The sequence below is a fragment of the Lepidochelys kempii genome, chromosome 9 (genome assembly GCF_965140285.1).
Source record: "Lepidochelys kempii isolate rLepKem1 chromosome 9, rLepKem1.hap1, whole genome shotgun sequence".
Lineage (NCBI taxonomy): Eukaryota > Metazoa > Chordata > Testudines > Cheloniidae > Lepidochelys > Lepidochelys kempii.
This window is the reverse complement of record NC_136388.1, coordinates 90,687,011-90,703,771: the sequence shown is the minus strand read 5'-3', so window position 1 is coordinate 90,703,771 and position 16,761 is coordinate 90,687,011. Positions and strand designations below refer to the sequence as shown.

The 16,761-nt window shown below is 40.9% G+C and overlaps 1 protein-coding gene across 6 annotated transcripts in view; it reads right to left on the bottom strand.

Annotated features, from left to right (window-relative positions):
* The window catches only part of IL1RAPL2 (interleukin 1 receptor accessory protein like 2), a 550,497-nt gene that overhangs the window by 20,877 nt on the left and 512,859 nt on the right, over positions 1-16,761 (bottom strand). For 5 of the 6 annotated variants that reach the window (XM_073358323.2, XM_073358325.2, XM_073358324.2 and 2 more), the window contains 3 exons: positions 9,297-9,426; positions 4,535-4,636; positions 2,095-2,240 (listed from right to left, as the gene is read on the bottom strand). In XM_073358323.2, the coding sequence (XP_073214424.2) occupies positions 2,095-2,240; positions 4,535-4,636; positions 9,297-9,426 (378 nt within the window). The remainder of the gene's footprint in view (positions 1-2,094; positions 2,241-4,534; positions 4,637-9,296; positions 9,427-16,761) is intronic. The other variant, XM_073358329.2, reaches the window with a different exon arrangement.

Genomic DNA, 16,761 nt, shown 5'->3' with positions numbered 1-16,761 from the left:
ACGGACTCCCAAGTAACAGGCATACTCAAGCAGCGTGAGGGCAAAGATTGTGTGGAAAATACATTTTAAAATATATCAAAGCAAATAATAAAGTGTCTTTGAAAGACACCAGTTAATAAATGTGTGACAGAGAATAGACTCTGGTATTCATGGCTCAGGAACACACCCGTGTCTTTGTTTTCATAAGTGGGACAATCAGACTGGTTTTCACGTAAAGTTATCCATGTAAAGCTGTAGTTGTTTAGTTTGTAGGCAAAATTGCCCCACTCTGGATGACACCGTATCCTAAATAACTAGATAAAACACAGTACTGTGTGGATATAATACCAATATTTCTTGATGCCTAGGGACAGCTGTGTTTTTATCCTTTGAAACAAACCTTCCTGTTTGCAAGATAATTAAAACACCAATCCAGCAAAGGACTTAAGCACATGTTTAATCTAAGCACATGAACAGGTTCCTTGGCTTCAGTTTCTTTGTTAAGCATGCACTTTAAGGGATCAGTGCCTAAATCCAGAAACTCCATTCAGCATTTATAGTTTGAATTTCTTTTTGATCCTTAATATTATGGTTGGAGCATCATGATTAATATTCATGGATCTGTGGGTACTTTACAAGTCCATACATGGGGACAAAGGGCAATTAGGATAGGATAAGAAGTGATTAGTTTAGGGCACAACAAGGAAATTTAGGTTAAATATTAGAACTTTATAAATATCCAAACAATTAGACAATGGGACAAGCAGACACGAGTCACTCTGGAATTACCACCAATGGGGATATTCAAGGCAAGACTTGAAATTCAACTATTGGTGGTACTCTAAGGAGAATATGAAATGTATCTAGTCACAATGCAAGGGGAGATGATAGAATAACTGAAAAGTGGTCCTTTCCAACTCCAAATTCTGTACTCAGCAATCTTTTGTATGTAGCATCGTTAGCATTCTGAAATGCTTAGCATTTTCTTACTATTCCTTGTGCATCCTAAATGTTCAATAAAGGAAACAAAACACTGCTTTAGCAACCTTTACATGGAAACTTCCAGGTGCATATATAAAAATAACTTTACTTTTCTGGTAAGTGCATTTACAACCAAGAGTAATAGTAGCAATGCACCCAATTTGTTAACCCTTTTGTGAGCTTCCTGTGCCTTCTCAGTTTTGCTTCCTGAGCTTCCTGTGGCTTCTCAGTTTTTCTTTTCCAATAGATGCAATTTCATAGCTTTTGTACCTGTTGGAATGCTTCACTTTAGAGTGAATGGGGATCTCCATAAGGCTACGTCTACACCTCACATGTTGGGTAGGTGTAGCTATACATGGCAGTGAAAAAGCAAGCTCTACGTGTCAAGGCTCTGGCAGAGGGGAGACAGCGGGGAAAGGCTGATGGAGTCTTTCCCTCTAAATGTCACCCTAATTACAAATGAGAGAGGATGTTGAAATTAACAACATGGGAAGGATTCTAATGAGATACTGTTTACATTCTGTATAAGATAATGGCTTGTTCTAAACCACAGAGTTTCTTAAAAGATAATACTAATTTGGATGTTTCATCTACAATCAATGGTATTAAAAATATCATGGCACTTGCAATGTTTGCCATTCTCAGCACAGGGAATCCTGCAAATATCATGGTAAAGGTAAACACAATGGTAATGGGTTAACAGCCTCCTCTGTAGCAGAGTTTTCCTTCTCGTTACTGTAATAAATCAACACGCACCTGTATTGTTTAAAACACTCAGTTTAATCCGATTTAATTTAATCAGAAAATATGATAAAGGAGCGATACGAAAACAATGCACTTCAATATTAGTGTTTGTTTTCAGATTTGCAGCTGGTTTAAATTGAAATCCTTTCATTGACTTCATAGGAGCTCAGGCCATATTACTCAATTACTGAGTCTAAAGAACAGCTCACTAGTTCTCTAAAACAATGTTACGCTTAATGGTACATGTATGCCACAAGGCACATGTATGTTAGCTGCAATAAGCACACAGGGAGAAATCCTGGCCCTTTGAAGTCAAGGAGAGTTTTGCCATTGACGGGCAACGGAGCTAGGATCTCACCCCAGTCTCTAAGGCACGGGAGAGTTAAATACCTTTTTTACGCAGAAGGACACTGGCATGCTTACGTCCATTTCGGTTTTCCACATGGCAGGTGTAGTTAGCCAGGTCTGCCTCCCAAACAGCATCAAAGGTTAATGTTAATTCCACTTCTTTCTCTCCAAGATGTTCTTTGAGGAGTCTGAAAGGAAGAGTGATGTCTCCTCTTAGTCTGATGGGGACAGGGTGCCCATGAAAAGATCACCATATGCCACACACTGTACAAAAAGCCACAGGTTGCCTTCCACTTACCCAGCATGGAGGAGACCTGAAAGGGCCCCCAACAGGTGGAGAAGAAATGGGAGGATCATGCAGAGGGAAAGACGGCTATGAGGCCACAATTAAGAGTAAGATGAGGATGTGCTGCAGAAGCAGGATTGCGTACTGTGCTCTGGTGGAAAACCTACGAAAGCAGGTATGCAGCTCTGTGGAAAGCCAGGGATCTGTGGGATTCTGCTCTGCCCCTTTTATGGGCAGGCCATGTGGAGGATCAAGGATTTGCGGCTCAGTCTTTCACAACTTCTAAGGCACAAAGGGGAAGGGTTTGGGTTGCTGCAATCCTGCAGCAGCAGAATTTTCAGTGAAGTGAATGGGCAGTTCTATGCGGCAACTGGATGGCAGGACTGGCCAAAGAGAGTTTTAGGCCAGAGGTATAACGAGTCCTTTCCTTTCACGGAATTGCACTGGTGCTAACGTGTAAAAATCAAACCCAACCAATACCAACAAACCAGATGGGTTTTGATGATGGCACTGGTGCTGATCAGCTGCTTGTAAAAGACATCTAACGAGGTCGCAACAGGAAATGAAGCGTCGACATAATCAGCTCTGTAGCCAGCGGAGTCACTTCAGCCCTCTTAGCGTATTATTGCATACTATGTGAGAAAACTGTATCAGGAACTCTGCACAGCACTCACAAATCATGTAATATTGTAATGACTAGAGCAGAGCTTGACTGTAGCACAGTGTATAATGCAGCGCACTAAGCATGCTTAAGGGCACATCTTTAATCTAGTTACATCGGGTGTACTGGAACCGCGAAGCCAAGGAAGCATGGGCTGTACAAACCTGCCTGGGATCCTGGTAACTTACGTGGATGGCTTGCCCACGCTGCAGTGGCTTCACTGCTTTGCTACCTGAGCGAGCTAGATCAATGCTAGCTCAGGTATGTCTACAGATGCTGCAATCACAATGGTATAGACACTCTTAAAATAAATTAAAGTTCCCCAAAGAACAAAATCCCTTCCCCAAGGAAGTTACACACTAAAGCCCAAAAGAACGGCAACTGCCTTGTTTATCATTTGTATTGCAGAGCCAGCTGGAAAAGCCACCCACCCCTGCCAAGGAAAACGCTGACTTTTCATAAAAAAAACAAGGTCTGAAAACTTTTGGCTGAAACAAAAATTTTTTGATTTCAGGGTTTTCAATGAAAAGACAAAATTTTCCATGGAAAGTATCTCACTTCATTAAAAAACCCAATTGTTTCTCCCCACTGAAAAACAATTTAGATAGACAATTTTCAACCAGGTACAGGTTGGGATGGGGGCCATATTGTTCTCAATGCTAGATTTTCAGAAGAGCTCAGGACCAGATTTTCATGTGCTTGGCACCCATCCTGGGTTCAAATTTTCTCAAGGTCAAGGTATCTGGAAGCTCCCATTGTGACATGGCCAGATCTTCAAAAGAGCTCAGCACCAAACATGCACTCAGCACGCAGAGCACCTTGGGAAATCTGGCAACACATTCTGATGCCTAAATGAGAGTGGACAACTTTTGAAAATCTGATCGAAAGTAAGAGATGGTTTCAGCTGTAACCTCGTGATCTGGAGTTTGAACACTCCCAAAATTTGTGGGTGGTTAGATCCAGGATCCAGATCCTGACTCTTGCAAGGGTCAGGTCCAGAATTTGGATTTGCATCCTGGTTCTGACCACCCCTACAGTTTGGGTGTGCATCGGGCTTGTGACTCAAATGCCACTGTAAACCACATGTCTACAGTATGTTAATCCCATTCAATTCTGCCTCTAAAACCAAGAAACCTTATGCAATCTGAGACACACTCTCAGAAACCATACTGGAGGGAGCCACTTTCTCTCTAGTTACACTGTATCTGCACAAGTGCGTTGAGTATCAGAACTGCCCCACTCCTAGCATATCTTTGAATTTTGGAAAAGTTTGAATCGCTTCTTTTTTCAAAACTATCTTCAATTCTTGTGTACTTCTGCATTTCCTGGTTCTGGCACAGACTGCAAGGGCTGAAATACTGCAAGAAAAGCTGAATTTGCATCATTTCTGGACAGAATGGGAACCTCCAGAGAGAAGCCACTCAGACTGCAGACTCAGATTTTTGCTTGCCTTCCATCTGTCTGGATAATTACATGTCCAATCAATTAAGTCCATTTTCCTTATAAATATTCTTTGTATCTGTTGAGATAGTTACCCCTGGCCTGTCTTTCTTCTCTGTTGGTAAACAATATGCTCCCCATTTTGGTCCACAAGTCGCGCTGCAGGGAAGGAAGAAAACAGCTCACAGAGAAGATATCTGGGGGCATTAATCAGAAGCACTTCATGAGTTTTCAGGGGTTCCCAGGCTTAGATTTATTATAATAAGCAAATCTTACAAACAGTGACATTTATAAAGATAGTTCAAAATTATGATAAAATAAACTATTATTCCAAATCCATTTAAAATTAAAGTACCAGTCATTCCCCCTACACTTAAATAATGCAGAATGATCTAAAAAGAGCTCTCTTAAAAAAAAGGATTTGCACTTGGACTGAGACTCATTGTCACTTATCCTGTTGCTAATTAAAATGGCAGAGAAATAAACTCAGTAGAAGGGGACCTAATCATGGAAATGAGAAGAGACACTTAAATATTGTGGTGGGCTGGGGTAAAGGCAGCAAACTGCAGGAAGCTCCTAATGGGGTTAGACCTTTCATTTGCTTTTTACCCGCAGAACAGAGCTCATGACAAATTCCTGTAAATGTGTTACATATGCACACAAAATATTACAAGATGTGCAATCTCTAAGGGGCTACATTTTGTAACTGATCCTGTGAATGGACAGAGCCATGTTTTCTAGGAAGTACAGAAGAATTTTAACAAACTCAGGCCCTGAACCTGCAAAGGGATCCACATACACAGGGAGAAACCCTGGTCCCACTGAAGTCAGTGGGATTTTTGCCATTGACTTCACCCAGGGATCCAAATTCCCATGCAGCAACTTGAGATACAATGTCTTAGATGCAGATCACTACAGTCACTCTCATTGATGTTAGACACATAAGTGTACATACAGGTGGCTCTCTTTGCAGGATTAGGGCCTTCATTAATCAACATGTGATCTACAGCCACATCTGTAGGCGAACTCCCCGCCCTGTGATGTACACATCTCATAAATAGCCAAGGATCTGGGCCACTACTTCTAACAGGCACAAAACCCATACTTGTTCCCTCAAGAAAGATAGATTGTAGATGAAAGGACACATACGTAGACACCTCCGAACAGAAGCCATTGAACTAACAAGCTGTATGGTGGGCTTCATCGCTCAATCACTCCCCACCTCATTCCCCGTTCTTTGCCTGTATATTGTCTTTTAAGATTGGAAGCTCTTCAGGGGAGAGTCATCATCTTCCTCCTTGTCTATAAAGCACTCAAGGGTACGTCTGTTCTGTAATGGGTCCTGAAGCAGTGAAGCTGAGACAGCATGGGCTTCAGTGTAAGTTGTACAAACCTGCCTGGGCTGGAACCAATGACTTGAGTGGCTAGCTTATGCTGAAGCGTGTGCTGCTGTGGTTCACTGCTCCGGTTCCTGAGCTAGCTAGATTAATGCTAGCTCAGGCATGTCTACACGAGCTGCATACACATCCTGTGACTGCAGTGTGGCCACACCCTAACACGCTAGATAAATAGCTATAGTAATTTTGCTTTCTTACATCTCGTAGTGGAATAGAAGCTTCACGTATTCTTGGAGCATTTTGCACCTGCTAATTGACTTGTGTGGGCGAGAGTGCAGAGAGCGAGATAAATCAGTGAGGGAAAATGAGGCTTTCAATTTAAAATGTCCCCATTCACATCTTTTCATGCATTGAATAGGAATTAAATTATTTCCATTTTAAAAACTGAGAAGCTTCTTGTGGGGAGAAAAAAAAGACAAATATATTTTCCAAGACAAGCATTATAAGGGATTTGTAAACTGTTTTATGGTGTTGCATGAGGACAAAAATATTAGCAATTTATAGGGTGATTTGTAAAGTAAGATTTATAGTGGACAATATTTCTCTGCTGTGGCAAAGGAATAGAATTGAAATTCACTGAGAACTCCTTTGATAATCAGTTGCAATTCACAACTCTGCAGGCAGGCTTAAAGACTGTTATTCCTTGTTTAATAGCACTGGTTCAATTTCCATGACATTTTTATTACTGTGTGGAAATCCCAACCCTGGGCAAGAAGAACATGGGCAAGATCTCAACCCCCCCCACTTCCCTACAGTTCTCTATCTTTTGGTGAATTTAATTCAAGGGGAAGGCAAGTGAGGGAAGTAGGAGAAGGCCCTTCTCACTTAGAAAAAGAAGACCTTGCCTTTGATTTGCCCCTGCAATGCTAATCACTACTTCACGATGATCAGACCTCACCGTCTTTGTCATGCCATCTCACAATCCCTTGATAAATCACTCCAGACCCAGTTCTACAGCCCTTACCCAAGCTGAATAGCCATCACACATGAACATAGTCCCATGGATACGACTTCAAAAGGAATATATCTGAGTACACATTGTAGTGATCTCCTAAGAAAGCACAGATTAATTCATAGTCAATTATCAATATTAGAGGTGGAAATGTATCATAGATTCTCTGGAGTGTCACATGACTGTAAACAAAAGACCTCACCAGCTATATTAAATTCTCTTCAGAACAGAAGGGAGTAGCTTAAATCTTGTGTAAAGGAAAATATCTGAAGAAGCCTGGGAAGACTCAGATTAAGTTTGAAAAGCGAAGGGATGGACTTCTAACCTTCTCTGAGATATAAAGTAAAGCTACAGCTTTAGACTCTTAGCAACAGAAAAATGCCTGGAGACTCATTGGTCCGATTGTATCAATGCCCAGTTACTGCAAGTTTATCTCAGCATTTAAAGGGACACACCTATGGCTGCTGCATCGACAGCAGAATGGTAGGAAAAGTGTCAAATAGACAGGGCCCACCATTGCTAATCAATTTCTAAGCATCAGTTGCATATCTTTTATCTTGGAAAAGATCAATAACAATGACTGGATGGAAGATATAGGCAGGCTTGCAGTGCTGCTAACATGACAGCAGTGTTTCGTGTTGAATTTAGAGGGCATGGTCAATCTGAGATGTAGACAACAGTGGTCACCATGAGAAAGTCAACTTTTGTAAACAGTTATCATGTGGTTGCTGTGGTTATTTCCAAATCAAAGAAAAGGCGTGAACTCTGGCACCTAAAATAACAACATTGGAGCTGTTGGCAAGTGCTGAGATTTTAATGCTGATCATGGTCTATAAAAGCAAGAGGGGATATATGGTGCTGTTAGATGTACTGAAGAGAAGACACACTTGAATTGCTATGAGTTTATACACATATATTATCCTGAGTTAAAGGATTTTAATTGGGGGAAAATGTGCAATTAGTTAAGAGGAACAATTAAATGGGGCAACGGAACACAACTGCAACTTAACCTCCAATTCAATCAAAGAAGTCAAGAAGGCACCAGCTAAAGACACCAATTGTAATCTGTGCTAAGGGCTCACTGCTAGTTTAATGCCATCCCCGACCTGCCCTCTGGAGTGGAGTGCATGCTGGGCAGCAGGAGGAAGCATGGTCAGATCATGCTTGCCTCCAGGAATCTCTGGAAAGTGTGAACAGATACATGGCAGCCAACTTTGACTCCCATGTTCCCCTGCGGCACTGGGCAGAGATCCGCTGCAGCTGGGAACCTAGCCCAATGTACTTCTACTGAAAGATATTGCGACTCCTGGGGTAAAGTCTATGCCCATGCAGTCTATGCAGTTCTCAAAGAAGTCAGTGGAAGAGGCATGCATGTAATTTGGGGCAGAACTGGGGACTGAGTTTGGAATCAAGAGATGTTCCAGGGGAGTGACAAAAATCATTCTGTTGCTATAAAGGAACTTCCATATGAAGAGTTTTTAAAATGCTCATTAATACAGGCGGCAGTTTGCTAGAATTTTATATTGGCAGTCATTAGATAGCACAGCAACTGTGCAACAAAAACTCTTCTTACTTTTTGTGAGGAATCTTACATGTGACTAAGGGGCAATTTTGGGTCAGTTATTTTGGATTTCTTTGATAATTTGCAGTTAAAGATGGGTCTTAAACAGGTAAGAGGTTGAAGATGTGAAAAGAACCTGGGTTGTTTTAGTACTTTTATTCATCATTTGTCAAGGAGAACTGGGAACACCAGTGAGCTGGGCAAACATAGAGGAAGATGTGGGTCCTACTCAAGAAGCTTTTAGTCAGGGAATTATTAATGAGGGATGACAAGGGAATATAGTTAAGTACAAATTCCATGAACTACGAGGTTCATTTGGACTCATACAAATTAACGGAGACACATATTATGAAGGATTCTTTTCATTAAAACTTTTACAACAAGCAATGGTCAGCAATCTGAATGTCTGATGACACAAAAAAGGCACAAGATGGGTAACAAACACCTCATGATTACTTGTTTCTCTGCAGAAAGGAACACATACACACGTAGAGAAGGCACTGGTTAAGTTATGTGCACTGTACATAGCTCTATGCTGGTTGGGCAAGTAGAAGAGAAACAGTGTAGAAATCTCTGGCAGGTGGCCATCCATCTTTAGGATTAACATCGATACTGAAAATAACATTAATTTCCCAAGAGCATCCACTTGGGGCAAATGTAGTGGACAATATCATTATAGTTAAAGGCCAAAAGCAACCCCCAGGACATTCAGAAGCATGTCAGCGGTAGCCTAGGGAATTTGGTGACATATCCTCAGAACACATGAATAGCCACACTGTCTTTAGAGTATAATCAGAAGCAATGAGCTAATGTTGCACTGGTTCGCAGCCATCCATCACTTTTTAGACAAGAAAATCATTTTCAGTTCAAATTAAAAAGGTGTTAAAAACATTCCCTGTTGGGCCATACCATTTTCTTAGCAGTAAAATAAATACTCCAAACAGTACCTGATTTCCCCTTCTCTAATGTGACCTTCTAGTTCTTCAATGAATTTTTCCCCTCTCATCCAGTAGATCATGGGGCCCGATTCTCCACTGAATCCAAAGAATGCTTTGCAGGCAATGCTTAGTGGGTTACCTGAGGACAACATACAGAGAGGCGGTTAGACAAATAAGCATGGATGTCAGTGTAGGAAAATAACTGTGAAAATTCTATTGTTAAAAGCTTTCAATAAAGTTCTTTGTAAAAGACTATAAGGAAAAAGAGCCATGAGGCATGAAGGGAAATTTCCGTGTGAACTAAAATGTGCAGTGGATAGTAGTGATATAAAACTCTGATGTGATCCATCATTGAAATGTTCTCAGAATGGTATCACATGGACAGTGAGATGGCAGCTACTAGAAATGGTCATAGTGCAAGTCATGTTGGGTTAGTTGCTAAAGGTTCTCAGTTCTATTCCAAAATTGGCCAGTATCACGAGGCAGTAGGAAAGTCACTAAATTGGTGTGCTTCTGTCTACCCTTCTGTAAAATGGGTGTAATAATTCCTACTTCACATGTGTACTGTTCATAAAGCATTTAAAGTCCCTGAAATAAAGGTTGTGTGTAACGGCAAGGGTGCAACAACAGGAGCAATGGTCATATCAATCAGATTTGTGAAAAATGATTAAACCTTAAATGACTGATCAGGTAATAAAGTAAAGAAGTCTCTTTCCCCATTAGCTCAAATTTTTTTTTAAAAGAAATAAAACAAAACACAGATGTCCTGCTGCCTCTCTTTTCTCTCCAAGGAATCAGCTTCTAGATAAGCTTTCATTGAGAGATGACTTTTAGCTGTACTAGATAGCCAAAAGAATCATTCAGTGTTTGCTTTGCCAGGCCCGATGGTTGCTTGCCTGCCAGTTGTAGTTGTAGCTGAAGCAGCCATAGCTTCAGTGAATTTTGGGGAATCGTGCCCATTCCCCGAGTATGCAGATATAGCTGTTGGATCTCTTTCTGTGTGCATGTGTCACGGATGTTGCTGAAGAGGGTCTGGTGTCCCGAGCGCCCAAGAAAGAAGAAGGGCAATTGGAGCTTGAGCTGATGTCAATGAAAAAGACTTTCAACTGGAACTGGATCAAGACCACTGGAAAATGGACTAAATTATATTTAGAAGAACTGTCTGATTGTGCCAGCCATGCTGGTAGTTGAGGGTTTTTACATGGAAACAGAATGGGCACCTCACTCTTTTAGAGCCCAACCCTGCGAAACTTTAAAGGAGCTGGAGTTCCATAAAATGCTCAATACTCAGCCTCTGAAAATTAGGACCCTCTAAGTTGTTTCAAGTTGGGCTCACAAAAGCACGAGTCGCTTTAGGGTACAGTGAGGGAAAGAAAATCTGCAGATCTTGTCTGACAAAAAGACTGTTTCTCCAGAAAATAATGAGAGGAAAAAATGGAAAGGGAAACGGAATGTGTATCATGAAAGTGTGCGAAACAAGGTTTCATGAAAATTGTCACTATTTACTGTTAGTGTGTTTATTATTTGTAGTTACCTACAGAACATATTGATATCTATAAATAACGATGATATACTGATAGCTTGATGTATAGATTATATATCTACATTCAGTCACACACTCCTACAGTAAAAAGAAAAGGAGTACTTGTGGCACCTTAGAGACTAACCAATTTATTTGAGCATGAGCTTTCGTGAGCTCATGCTCAAATAAATTGGTTAGTCTCTAAGGTGCCAGAAGTACTCCTTTTCTTTTTGCGAATACAGACTAACACGGCTGTTACTCTGACTCCTACAGTACTGATTAATGTCATAACAAAGAGACATAAAGGATCAATGAATCAACAATCAAACAATATGTATCCAAATGTAGAACTGCTCAGCCTCACTCACTACAAGACGGTATCATGGGAAATGATTCTATGAAATATTCTGGACCAATCTGCATTCTCACATAGGAACCAATTCTGTGAGGTGCTGACGAGTGTCCTTAACTGATGTGACTGGGAATTAGTCCTCCAGCTATATACATTTTGCAATGTCTATAGATGGCCAATGCCAGGTGTAAGTTCTTATTGTGCTGTTTGCCCAGCAGTCATGATGCACATCAATTTAAGTGATTCCTGGCATGCGGGTGTTCAATCCACGTTTGACTTGAATGGAAAATGACAATTAGAGCAATGTGAAAAAAGGAAAAGGCTAGATGTGGTCTATCAAAAATGACAGTATTTGCCCCTTACTTGGCACACTGTGCTGGCCATTAAGTATTGCTAGAACAGTTTCTTACAGGATGTTTTTTGTTCACTAATCCAGCAGATTCTCACAGAATCAAATGAAAGAAGCAAAAACATTCTGAAGAGATGTCTGATTTCTATAATTGCAAAGTAAATGCCCAGAGAATTGCATGTAGTTATTCACATTAGGTATCACACAAAAGAGTTAACATTTTAACTACATTTAAAATTCTCTTGCATCATTTAATTAAAAATCAAAGTTCCAAAGAGTTTGTGGGATTCTACAATTGCCTCAATTGTCAATAGGTTCAATTTAAATCCGATAGACATTTCTTTAAATTAAACATTTTGGTTAAAACTCGGGGAGTGATTAGAGGGATTACTAATGAAGTCAACATTTAATGGAGCATTTTAAGTCACAGTGAGGAAAGAATAGAAAAGACTGTTAGATATTATTAATTCTCCTTTTTTTACCTCGGGTCACCTTGCTACATTAAAGCCTCTGCTTCCAAGCAGAAGTCTCTGCTTTTGTTTTCTTCCCCATCTCTTTCCATCAGACATGCTTGTTGTAAACTCCCAGCTGATAAGGCACTACTGCTGGCAACTGGAACTTTTGATAGCCAAATCTTATTGTAAATTTTCATATGACTATTTTCACAATAAATGAATATGAATTCTTCAGTACATTTTACCATTTCCCCTTGCATTTCATTTTTCAAAAGAGAATTCCAACTAAAAACAGTTAGCCAAATCCTGCTGGCCCTTACTGAAGTGATTTCATGGGATGTCTTGGCTAAGGACTGAGAAAGGGTTTGCAGTAGAATATTGCTCTGTGTGATTTTGAACATGCTTACTGGGGGTGTGGCATATTGTGAAAGTAAATGGCATATTCTGTATCGCATCTCATCTTGAATATTACACCCTCCCAGCCTCAAACAAATGATGCTTAAAATAACTCTGCAAAAAGAGTTTGATCCTTTAAAAACTGAAATATCATGGTTAAATGAATGGCTCGGAGACTGGTGCACAAAAACAAAAGCTGTATATAGATCACAGGATCCAACTAATGCACACAGGCATATCGATTTATCTGTTGGCAGGTAGCCTATTTTCTACCTCTTTATACTGGTTGCTATTTGCCCTTGTAAGAGCACTCATTTAGTCTTTCCTGGCTAACTTCTGTTAGTGATTGTAACCAGGCCAGATGCCTCTCATGTGCCCCCTAGTGGCTTACCATCATGCTACAGGCAGCCTTCCTCAGTTTCCCCTCTTGGACTGTTCAATAAACTAAAAAAACCTCAACCACTTTTGTCCACTCCCATCCTTCTTTGGGTCCTGTTTTATTAAATCAACAAACATTCAAAATAAAGTTTTCCAGTGCATCCGAACGTCTACACAAAACAAAGGCGTCTCTTCTTCCTGTCTGGGACCTTTCCTGTTTTGGCGTGCCCTACCTGGCTGAAGTCTTAGTCCTAACTCCCACTACTGTCCACTAGAGCCTGCTCATTCCTAGCAGTCTCTAATCCCTGAGCATCCCCTCCTTCATTGCAGCCTCCTGCTGCTCTTTACAGGGCAATCACCCTGCTCTCTTCCAGGTGTGGCTCAGGCTGTAACCAGGATTGGCTAGCCCCAGCCCTCCAGTCCTTAAGGGTGAGGCCTCCTCTTACAGTGATCTTTTCCTCCAGTGGATAGGGCTTAAATGTCTCTCTACAAATTGCCTGATCCAAGGCCCACTAATGTTAATGAGGCTCCTTGTCATCATTTTCCTTTGGTCAAAAACTCAAAAGTTTGAAACACTGGGATTTCCTGATTCTTGTACTTTCATTCCACTTTACACATGCCATCTTTGGAAGGACTCTCATCCCTACTGCTTCCAGCCTTCTGATGTCTCTTGAATTTAATGCAGCTGTTTCCAGACCATAGAGTAATACTGTTAGTATTGTCACGTTGGGATCCAACATAACATTTTTATCAGTCCATCATTTAATCAGATTAAGTGCAGCATATGTCACTAAAGCACATCTCTTTAAATTTCGCCCTTGATGGACCCGTCGGATCTGAACAGACTTCTTAGGTACACGCAAGATTTTACTTGTTCTGTGACTTCACCTCTGCTGCACAGTGACAGGTCAGAGGAATGAAAGGTAACGATGACATCATCAACTTCCCGCCTCAAATCTCACAAACCCATTCTGATTTCCCACCCCAAATAGTTACAACATCGGGTGGGTCTATCAGTGTAGCCGGCTGGGTTCTATCTCTGGTTCTTGCCCTGAATTTGCAGGATGAGCTCAGGCAAGCCACAACCCTGCTGTGCTTCAATTTATCCATCTCTAAAATGGAGGTAATACCTACTTCATAAAGGTGTCAAGAGGCTTAATATTGTTAATAAAGTCCTTTGAGATCCTTGGATGAAAGATGCTCCATCTGTGTTAGTCATTATGACATTTATTTAAAGTGATAGAGTTCTGTCTTCCCCTGCTAGTTATGTAATCCTACCTCAGTCAAATATAACTAGGAAGATGAGAGTAGAGGGGCTGTGGAGAAAAGAGACTAGACCCCAGAGAGGCCATGCATGGATGCTCAGAGCTGCTGGAAAGCAAGCTATATTTCTTTGGTGCCAATGGATGGATTCAGGTCTCTATATATTGGCACTCAAGTTTGAAAATGTAGGTTGCTACACTCTTGCTGTTTGTGGAGAATACCTTTCAGAAAGGTAAGGATTTCTGATGTAGCCTGGCACATGTACTGTCCCTGGAGAATTGTTTTTTAAATAAATAAGTTTTAAAAAATGATGATACTTGGGCAGGGGATGTTTTCCCTTTAGCAATAATCTGATTTTGATATTTGCATAGTACACAATTAAACAATAACCCGAGACAGCTAAAATGGTACTCTGGGACCTGAATCAGGACAATATTTGTGGAAAGTCATAATCTGGTCTTTGCACCTGCACCTCTTTTGCCGGAAACTCGATTTGGTGGAGAAACCACTTCTGATAAGATCCACAGGTGCTTCCTTTCTAGAACTGCTTAGACTGCACAGACCTTACTATCATTCTTCAATCTCCCTTCCTCATGAAACACTTCTCCTTATACACTAAAGCACAAAACACTCCACTCAAGCCATAAGAAATGAGGTAAAGCCTTCCAAAGTCAGGTCAGTACTTGGCTGGACTGATGACAGTATATCTCTTTAATCTGGGCAGAGATTCATGACTGCTCTAGCTGCATTCTTGGACAAGAATCTGACCACTCATATACCAATTTGATGCACATACTGGCTCTCTGGTACGTCTGTGATCATACTCATCTGTTTTAGTGGCATTCTGCCCTTTCAGAAGGCGGAAAACAGTTTCAACTGGGTTCAGGTGCCAAAACTGGCTACCAAACAAAAGACTGAAGAGGGTGGCCTGCAGAATACAGTACAGGATACCTCCTTTGCAAGGAAATCCTTCTTGTGACAAGCGGTGTCAAGTTAATTCTGCATGGTTCATTTTCTGGGTTTGCATCTGCAGACCCTCATGGCCATTAATACTACTGACTAGTGCCTTTATATGGTATTTTTATCTCATTTGCCTAAATAATGGCTATTGAGCACATGCAGAAGGGAAGATGTGTGCATCTCTGCAGAATCACTCTCTCATTCCAGGCCTTCCTCGTCAATGCTTAAGTTTTAACTGGTTCACATTGACAATAGCGCAGGTGTCTTACTCCCTAGAAAGGCACTATATTTCTTGGGAAAGATGCAGTTGGGCCAACAGCTGACAAAGAGCTCTACATCCATCTTCTCAGACGTTGCCTAGACATCAGCATTTTGTGACCCCTAGAGCTCTCAGCCAGCAAGGGGAGAGAGAGAGAGGGCACATGTTATTCAAGTGGCTTTCAGATTTATCTTGCCAGAGTTTCATGGGACATACCAGAGGCATCAGCTAAGAATGTACATCATATCACCCAGTACAATTACAGAACACAGTGCTTGTGATTATTAAGGAACCACAGGCTGTATGGCCAGCCAGGAATATTGTAGTCACGCAGTTGGACCCTTACAGTTTGCAAGACCACTTACTATCTCACTTTCAACCATGCTTGCAGTGAGGGCAGAATTTATTGCACAATTCAGCTGGTCTTAATTTTCCCCTCATATCTATTTTAACATTTAGATTCAGGCCAATGCTCCTTGGCCTACCTAGTTCTGGGAATAATGCCCTCTCTTCATTCATTTTAAAGTTATTAATCAGCTGTCATTATATTCCCTAGCTCTTCTCTTTTGTGTATTTGTTGAGCATCCAAGTTCTCTCCTCCTACCTTATCCATGTATCATTTCTGATTATAAAAATATATATATTGGACTTGGAAAAGGTTCAGAAAAGGGAAACAAAAATGATTAGGGCTATGGAACGGTTGCCATATGAAGAGAGATTAATAAGACTGGGACTTTTCAGCTTGGAAAAGAGACGACTAAGGGGGAATATGATAGAGGTCTATAAAATCATGACTGTGTGGAGAAAGTAAATAAGGAAGAGTTATTTACTCCTCATAACACAAGAACTAAGGGCCACCAAATGAAATTAATAGGCAGCAAGTTTAAAACAAACAAAAGGAAGTATTTTTTTCCACACAATGCACAGTCAACTCCTTGCCAGAGGATGTTGTGAAGGCCAAGACTATAACAGGGTTAAAAAAAGAACTAGATAAATTCACGGAGGATAGGTCCATCAATGGCTATTAGCAGGGATGGTGTCCCTAGCCTCTGTTTGCCAGAAGCTGGGAATGGGAGACAGGGGATGGATCACTTGATGATTACCTGTTTTGTTCATTCCCTCTGGGGCACCTGGTATTAGCCACTTTCGGAAGACAGGATACTGGGCTAGATGGACCTTTGGTCTGACTCAGTATGGCCATTCTTATGACCTCTCTTCTGGCTTTTTTACGTTCCTCTCTAAACTGTGAGAATGTAGCTACATGGTTTATGCCTTTATTACAAGGTCATCTAACACAATACAACGTGACTTTCATGTGCAGACATTACATAGATATTCCACTGAGTACTATACATCCATTACTGTAACAGATAACTAGAGGTAAGAGATGAAAGACATTTTTTAGCCCATCTCACTAATAGTCTTCCAGAGACTGCCTACAGGACTGAATCTGAATCTCCAGTTGTGATGTTTGCAAGGCAAATCATTGTGTCACTGGTTTATCACTGACCAGAACTCTGGGCTGCTGTAATGAACTTTA